This window comes from Echinops telfairi, unplaced genomic scaffold (genome assembly GCF_000313985.2).
Source record: "Echinops telfairi isolate 266 unplaced genomic scaffold, ASM31398v2 ScPeMD7_3533;HRSCAF=4204_0, whole genome shotgun sequence".
NCBI classification, from domain to species: Eukaryota; Metazoa; Chordata; class Mammalia; order Afrosoricida; family Tenrecidae; genus Echinops; species Echinops telfairi.
This window is the reverse complement of record NW_022107431.1, coordinates 18335225-18344161: the sequence shown is the minus strand read 5'-3', so window position 1 is coordinate 18344161 and position 8937 is coordinate 18335225. Positions and strand designations below refer to the sequence as shown.

At 49.0% G+C, this 8937-nt stretch overlaps 1 protein-coding gene across 1 annotated transcript in view; it reads left to right on the top strand.

Annotated features, from left to right (window-relative positions):
* The first annotated feature begins 8710 nt into the window (after positions 1–8710).
* Positions 8711–8937, top strand: part of PPP1R14C (protein phosphatase 1 regulatory inhibitor subunit 14C) — an 84465-nt gene continuing 84238 nt past the window's right edge. Inside the window, exon 1 of the mRNA XM_004702119.2 lies at positions 8711–8860. Within this exon, the coding sequence (XP_004702176.1) occupies positions 8711–8860 (150 nt within the window). The remainder of the gene's footprint in view (positions 8861–8937) is intronic.

The following is an 8937-nucleotide window of genomic DNA, read 5'->3' as shown; positions in this document are numbered from 1 at the left end:
CATCTATCTATGTATCATCTATCAATCAATCATCTATCTTTCATCTATCAATCATCCCTCATCTATCCATCAATCATCATCTATCTATGTATCATTATCAATCAATCATCTATCAATAACCCCTCATCAATCATCTATCTATCTATCTATCTATCATCTATCTATAATCCCTCATCTACCTATCAATCATACTTCATCTATCTATGTATCATCAATCAATCATCTGTCTATCATCCCTCGTCTATCTATCAATCATCCTTCATCTATGTATCATCAATCAATCATCTATCTCTCTATCTATCTATCTACCTACCTCCCTACCATCTGCTCACAGATACGACTGCTCAGCACGTGGCCCATCCTGGTTGCAGGTCCACCTCCCGTGGAGCACACCACCAGCACAGGTAAACCCAGATACCTCCTCCTCAGAACCTAGTCACAAGATCCCAGTCAAGTTGCTTCTCTCGCCTCCCTTGGGAGCATCTGAGGAACCCTAGCTTCTGAGGAGGCGTTTCCTCCAGGGCTTTCTACTCTTGTAAAGTGTTAGTCTCACCCCACCCCTCCCCCCCGCCCCCGGGGGCAGTTCTACCCTGACTTATAGGGTCCCTATGAGGGTTGGCATTGCCTCAGTAGCAATGAGGGTTTTTTGTTTGAGGAAGGCCCTTTGGTTCTCAGCTAACAGGTCCTGGGACTATCAGCCTGTCACAGAGACCCAGACTGGAACCTACTGCAGCATTCTCCGTACAAGGCGACAATCCCAACCGTCATGACAGCACATATGCCAACAGGGACGCTGACTTATGAAAGGAGCCGCCCTCCACGGCGCGTGGTGTGCAGTCAGTGCGGAAACCACAAGGCCTGGGTTAGAAGGTTCATATCTTCCTCGGTCACCAGGGTCAACACGTCTGATGAAGGACCCTAGGAGGAAATGAAGTCGGCGTCTCAGTCTTTCAGCGGGAGGGCAGTGCCCAATTATCACTGCTATGATGTTAATGATGAACGTTCACAAGCCATTCGTAATGACAGACCGAGTCCTCTAACTCAGGGTTGTTCAGAAGAGTGTGGCACCGGCCCTGCCGGTTGATGGATGAACTAACTGTTGGTTACTAGCGCACGACGAGATAAGTACGGGGTGGGGGATGAGAGAACGTGTCGAGAACGATGACATTGCTGTGACCAGTTCTGTAGACTGACCTCCGGGAACAGACTGGCGAGCACTCTGGGAGCTGCTTGACTGGCCTGGTGCATTGCAGGGACCACCCTTGGGGCTTAGTTGTGTGGTCCATGACGGACTGGGCAAAAGACCTTGTCCTCCACCAGGGATGGCCATAGGTGGTCCACTTCAGACACCTCCCTGCTTTTCCAGGTAAGAAAACAACCTTGCCGATGGCACAGGCAGATAAGGGTAGAGTTGGATTTACAATGGGACTCTACCCCGGATTCCTCAGCAGCGGCACGAGAAAGCTGAAACTCTGCACACTGGACCTTTGAACAGAAGCAAAGGTGACCAGAGATTCAGTCCGTGTGCTGGCCCCTGGGTGACAGCTGTTTCTGCTGGGAAACAATAAAAACGGAGACAGACAAGGGTAGAGGAGTGACTTCCTGTTACTTAACATCCCCACCACCAGCAGCTTGGGGCTGTACCGAGAGAGAGATCTATGCTTTTGTATATTTGTATTAGAGACTCAAGGAGACAAATGTGTCTGGTCAGAGGGGAAATAGTCTCATTCATTTACTAACCAAGCAACTATGAGTCCCAGCCGATAAACCGTATTTCCAGCCGCCCCACGTCCGCCATGGATGAGTCGTGTGTTGCTATGAGATTAAACAGGTTTGGTGGAGCTCCTAAACTAAGACAGAGCAGGAAGAAAGGCCTGCTGATATACTTCCCCCACATCATCCTACGTACCCTGTGGACCACAGTGGTCAATTCCTGTTGTGAATGGGGTTCCCATGAATCAGGCCCCCCAACAGCAGCTAGCAAACACCATGACCACACAGTAAGTGCTATTCTTGGTCCTGAGCATTAAAAAGTCCACATAGGTAGCCACGCTCCTGGCCTTCAGGAGTTTACAGTCTAACGGTAGCCACTCTAATCTTTGGTGTCTATTTATTTGCGTATTTCATTTAAGTGCGATCTGGTGACCGGCTTGGCTTGTTCAGCATCATGTTTGCCAGGTCTGTCCATGTGACTGCACGCCCCAGGACTTCAGGTCTGCTCTTGTCTGCGTCATACTCCCTTGTAGGGGCGTAAACACAAGGCTTATCCTCTCATCTCTGGATGACCCAGCATTTTTAGCCACAAACCCCTATGTTGTTACTATGTGCTAGTACGGAGGGGATTCTGACCCATAGCAACTCTACGCACAGCAAAATGAGAAACACTGTCCGGTCCTGGGCCGTGCTCACAATTGTTCCTACTTTTGTCATTGCGGCCAGTGTCAATCCATCTACTTGAGGGTCCTCCCCTCCTTCATTGCCCCTCCGCTTTGCCAAATATGATGTCCTTCTCCAGGGACCACAATAAGAAGAACATTTTCCACTGTGGCCAGAAGGTGAGTGGTCTCTGTTCTCACCAGCGGCCCGCTCCCCTGGAGAGTGTGAATGAGAAAAGGGTTGTGTAGAGCCCGCTAGTTTTCAGGTGGGTCTGGAGGAGAAGGAATGAACAAGAAAGCAAGCGTTTGAAAAAGCAGAAGAATTTCAAGACTGTCAGATGCGGCAGGGAAGTCAAGCTAGGTCAGCACTGGAGGACCAGAGCTGAGCCCGTGCAGTTCTCGATGACCTTGGTCATCTCCCTTGCAGTCTGCTGGGCCCAGACTGAGTGAGGAGGGGCCGACACAGCTACATGGGGTACGTGAGTAGCTCTTTCAAAATGGGCGGCACTGAAAGGCAGGAGGGCAAGAGGCTGTTGGCTGGAAACCCTCACTCCATCAAATCAATTCTGACTCACATGGAGCCGATAGGACAGGGTAGAATCGCCTCTGTGGGTTGCTGAGACTGGAACTTTTTATGGGAGTAGAAAGCCTCATCTTTCTCCCACGGAGCGACTGGTAGTTTTGAACTGCTGACCTGGTAGTAACAACACAATTCAGGAGGGCAAGGTTGACCCTTGTTGTTGTTAGGTCCCATCAATTCAACTTTGGTTCTAGCACCCCTGTCTACACCTGAATGAAACACTACCTGGCCCTGCACCATCTTTACAATTGTTATGTTTGAGCCCGTTTTTGTGGCCACTGTGCCAAGCCATCTTACCCAGGATCTCCCTCTTTGCCAGGGTGTTCTTGACCAATAATAGGCCTTCAAAGCACCCGAGCTGAAGTCTCGCCCTCCTTGCTGCTGAAGAGCATTCATTGTGCCTGTACTTCCTTCAAGTCGATGAGTTTGTTCTTCTGGGAAACCATGGCATATTGAACAGTGCTCAACCTGATAATCCAGGGGGCCAGAATCTATCCGTCCTTCTCTGATCTTTTGTATTCATGGCCTAGCTCTCACATGCAGACGAGGCAACTGAGAAATATCGTGACGCCAGTCAGGTGCATCTTGGTCCCCAAAGTGACATCTTTGCTTTTTAGCACGTTCCAGAAGGCTTTGGCAGCAGATTTGCTCAATGAAACACTTCTGCCAAAAGACAGAAATGCTTCTGATTTCTTGACAGCTGCTTCTGTGGGTGTTGACTGTAGAGCTAAGTAAAATGAAATCCTTGACAACGTCAGTGTTTTCTCTCTGTATCCCGTTGTTGCTTAGGGGACCAGCTGTGAAGTTGTTGTTTTGTTTTGGATGTTGTATGTCTGCTAATCCATCCACAAGGTTGTCATTTTGGATCTTCATCAGCCGTTGCCTCAAGTCCTCTTCACTTTCAGCAGGTGCGGTTTGTTTGACAGAAGGACCCAGAATTCCACAAGCTGGGCTTGCACCAGAGGCCAGGGATGCTTGATCTTTGTACAAAGGGATGAAATACAAAATTATAGATTTAAAAAAATACAAAACTTTCTGTCGTGTCTGAAAGGCCAGGCAAGACTTTTTGTTAATCGCCTAGGCACAGTTTTAGAGTTGTGGTTCTGATCACTGTTGCTGTGGTTATTAATGCAAGTCATGGATAAGATAATTTCTAAACTATGATTCCAATTGGTAGCACGGGAGTCAACAAGAGGCTCAGAATTAGGAGAGGGGAAGGAAAAATAAAGAAAATGAAAGCGTGGCCAGGAGAAAAATTACATTGGTAGGCTCTATCAATATCATTATTATCACACTCTCAAGGACAATGAGAGGAGCCATGGTGGTGTAGTGGTTACATGTTGGACTGCGACCCGCATGGTTGGCACTTCAAAACCATCAGAAATGTGGGGCTTTCCATTCCGGTAAACAGTTAGGGTCTCTCAGAAACCCACAGGGCGGTCAGTCACTGAGTCAGCATTGATTCGATGGCAGTGAGTTTGATCTTTTATAAGGAACAATGAAGTGATGAACTGCATTTAGAAAACTGGAAATGCCGTGAGTTACTGGTGGGATTCCAAAATACAGACGAATTCTCCCTTTCCAACCGAAACCAGGTTCAATATTACTTGTGTTTTGTCCTTGTGCTGTTCAGCAAGTCCTGGAGAGGACGCAAAGAGAGGCACCTTATCACTGGCAGTTACTGCTCAGGAGAAGAATTTGATGTTCAGATCTGTGGACCCGAGGGCTATGGTCACATTCCTGGGCCAGATAACTAGGTGTTGCGTAATTACTGTGACAACTAGTCTTTAAGGTGTAAGGAAATTTGTAACCACAAGAAGAAACATTTGTATTTTATTCTTGTGTGAGTGCATGAAAGAAAGCCCTGGGCCGCCCCCATCAAGTCATTTTGTCTGAAGACCATCTGGCATAAAGATCAGATGCTTAGGCAAAGGTCATATATAATTCTTTAAAAAAAAAAAGGCAACAAAGAAACTCTGCCACACATTGAGCAAGTTGCAAAGCAACCAAACACACTGCCATCAAGTCGATTCCAAGTCAGCAACCTTATAGAACAGAGGTTCTCTACATGTGGGTCGCGACCCCTGTGGGGGTCGAACGACCCTTTCACAGGGGTCGCCGGATTCTTAACAGGAGCAAAATGACAGTGATGAAGTAGCAACGGAAATCATTTTATGCTTGGGGGCGTCACCACTACATGAGGAACTGTATGAAAGGGTCGCGGCATTCGGTAGGTTGAGAACCACTGTGTTAGAGGGTTTCCCAGGGTATCGATCTTTACGGGAGTGGACAGCCTCATCTTTCACCCTCGGAGCAGCTGGTGGGTTCGAGTCACTGATCTTGTGGTTAGCAATCCAACACTCACCTGACAGTAAAACACATCCCGGTTTAAAAACAAACACAAAGCTACAGAGAAAGACTATTGCCAAGCTGGCCTTCCCTAGGATCCTGTTCCAGCTGGGAACGATTGCTTCCAGAGGCAAACTCACCCTGGTGCATTGTACATGACTCAACTCACAAAAAATGACTTACTGTTTTTGATGAGAATGAAAGCATTTGCCTCCTGTTCGTGAACACCCACATGCACACAAACCCAGGATCTAGCTCTGCCTCTCTCTTTGCCGATTGCCACTGTTGATTGTGCCTTCAGACAAGCACATGTGTGACAGAATAGAACTGGGCTCCCCAGGACTGTCAATGGCTGATTTTTCAGAAGTAGATCAGGCCTTTTTTCCACTGCCTACCTCTTTGTACCACCCAAGGGCTAGCTGACTGGGAGCCCTGGTGGCGTAGTCAATGACTGCTCTCCATGATGGAGCCTGGGGTGGCACAGGACAGGACAACCAGTGTTCTGTCAGACAGGAGGTCACCATGAATCACAGACAACTCAGCTGCAAATAAGAATGACATCCCCACCCCTGTGGGGGGGAAGATAGGGTGGAGGTGACGTGTCCAATGGTTACCCATCTCTAGGGGTCCATCATGGACATTTTGTCCTTTGTCTGTGATAGACTTTTTAAAAAAATCATTCTGTTTGCGGTTCGTACAACTCATCACAATCCATCCATCCATCCATTGTGTCAAGCACATTTGTACATTTGTTGCCATCATCATTCTTAAAACATTTGCTTTCTACTTGAGCCCTTGGTATCAGCTCTTCATTTTCCCCCTCCCTCCCTCACCCTTGATAATTTATCAATTATTATTTTTTCATGTCTTACACTGTCTGATGTCTCCTTTTACCTACTTTTCTGTTGTCCATCCCCCTGGGAGGGGGTTATATATAGATCATTGTGATCGCTTTCCCCTTCCCCCTCACCTTCCCCTTCCTCTCATGGTATCCCTATTCTCATTATTGGTCCTGAGGATTCCCTGTGTTTCCAGTTCCTATCTGTACCAGTGTACATCATCTGGTCTAGCTGGATTTATAAGGTAGATCATGATAGTGGAGATGGGGGTACATTAAAGAACTAGAGGAAAGTTGTATGTTTCATCCTTGTTATACTGCACCCTGACTGGCTCATTCCTCACCGTGACCCTTCTGTAAGGGGATGTCCAGTTGCCTACAGATGGGCTTTGGGTCTCCAGTCCGCAGTCCCCCTCATTCACAATGATATGATTTTTTTGTTCTTTGATGCCTGATACCTGATCCTATTGACACCTCGTGATCACACGGGCTGGTGTGGTTCTTCCATGCAGGCTTAGTACAAGTGGTTCTCATGAACTGTCATCTCTATGGAGTGAGCCTTAGTGGTACAGTGGTTAGGCACTTGACTGCTGACAGAAAGCCCAGCAGTTCTAATAGCCTGCAGAGAGATCTGGTTGCTTGCTAGTGGAACCTCTTGCTGTTGAGTGGGTTTCTGATGCACAGTGACTCTTTGCCACAGAGTGGAACTGCCCCACGGGGTCCCCAGGCTGAACTCTTTAAGGGTGTGGACTCCCAGGTCTTTCCTCCCACAGAGCTGCTGGTGGGCTGGAATCACTCACCTCTCAGTTAGTACACTTAACCATTGTGCCACCTGCCGGGGGTTTAGTTCTGCTATGTAACAAATGGGTCACCGTGCGTCAGAAGTTGGAATCCATTCCCGGGCAACGGGTTTGGTGTGTTGGGTTCGTCTCAGAAGGGCTTGGGGAGAAACCCACCTTCCAGAGTGACTAGCTGGCCTCCTTCCTGGAGCAGCCAATCAGCCTTGAGCCCGTCTGAGTAGGACAGGGGCCCAGGCTCCCTTCAGCCAGCTCACAGTGTTTCCCAGAATCAAGGGTCTCGGATCGCTTGTCAGTGTTTCAGACAGAGACAGAGACCAGGTTGATTCCAGAAACTCTTAGGTTTATTTCTGCACATGCCAGACAGAAGGAAACCGTGGGGTTTGTTACCTCCAAACTGTTCCAAGACTCAGTGAAAATCAAGAGAGGTATTTATCTTACACTACGTGGCAATCCCTACCCCACCTTCCAACAACAACAGCAACAACAGGTTCAGGAAATAATTAGTAGGTTTTACAATAATCAGAGGCCCCCCCTCCCCCAAGGAAGTGACAAAAAGAAGCAGGCTTCACCGGACACCATCTATATTCTCCAATGGCTTATCAGACCACCAGTTGATATCTACATTTCTCCAGGGGTTGTCAGAGGACTGTCCCAGGCCCCACTGTTTATCTAAATGATCTGGCTTGCCACCATTAGAACATCCCTACGGATTAAGCTTTAAAGGGCCTTTTTTCCTGCAAGGGAGGAGACTGTTACATTTGGATTTTTAACAAGCTAAATGATGCTCTCTTTCTAGTATTTTGGTTAACAGCAGGCTAACCCTCTCTCCCTATCAGCATGACCTCTCACTAGACGCCTCTCACTGCTTTTCCAAGCCATCTATCTGGGCAATAGGCCCTAGGCTTCAACACTGGGAAAATCCCCACCAGGACTCAAGCTGGAAAGCCCCAAATGGAGGAACACAGGGATCATAACCCTGCCCCCCTCCTAGTGCTACAGAGTCAGAAAAGCCAGCAGAAAAGCCCTGGGGGCCCAGCCTCTGTGCCCGCTACAGGGCTCATCTGGAATCCCAAAGAGAATTTCCTCCTCCAAGAAAGTTTTCCGAGGAACTGACTTAGCTACCCCTGTATCTCTGAGAACTTCCTCTGGCAGCTGCCAATAGTAACCTTGACCAAAGCTGGTTCTTATTTGATTTTTTTAATGGTCACGAAAGCGGCTACTGGTATTTGCACATCTCTGTGGGCGCCTTCTGCTGTGGGAACAGAAACGTGTTTTTTTGTACAACAGAAACGTACCATTGTGCACACCTACACACGCCGTCTTCTGTGTACAATCTCCTCCCCTTCTCTTCTCCCCCAGCCTTATAATAAGCCCATTCATGTGTAACTCTGCTGGGTTATATGAGGTTTCTAAAGTTGAGTTCGCCATTGAGGTTGCTTCTCGGCCACAAAGAAAGAGGGAGAGTGTGTGGACTTAGCAGGACGGGAGGAGCGCTGGCTTTCCTGGGGATGCAATACGCCAAATGTGAAACTAGGAAAACGTCTCTGATTCGTGCCCAGAGAGGTTTGCACTCTGATGTCCCCAGCCACTTCGACCTTTGGCGACATAGATGTCTTAAGGCTTTGCCTACGATTCGACAGTCGCTTTGCAAGTAAAGCAAAGCCGGTCCACCCCCCCACCCCTTTTTTTTCCGGGCGTGGTGGCTATCCGATTGCTCAAACCTCGCCTCGTTGATTTTTCTCGCACGTACATTGGGGCAAGACCAGGAATGTGCCGGCGCCCGCCGCGGGGTGGGGCGGGGAGAGGCGGAGGCACGTCCCCGCCGCCCGGGGAGGCGGAGGGCGAGGAGGCCTCTGTGCTAGCCCTGCGGCGCGCTCCCAGCTCGGCGCGGCGGGAGGCTCGAGCCCCGGGCTCCCTGGCACCCAGCACCCGACCCCCGCCAACCCCTCCCGGGTCTGCAGGCCGGCTCGGGCGCAGGTCCTCGGCGGCGTCTTT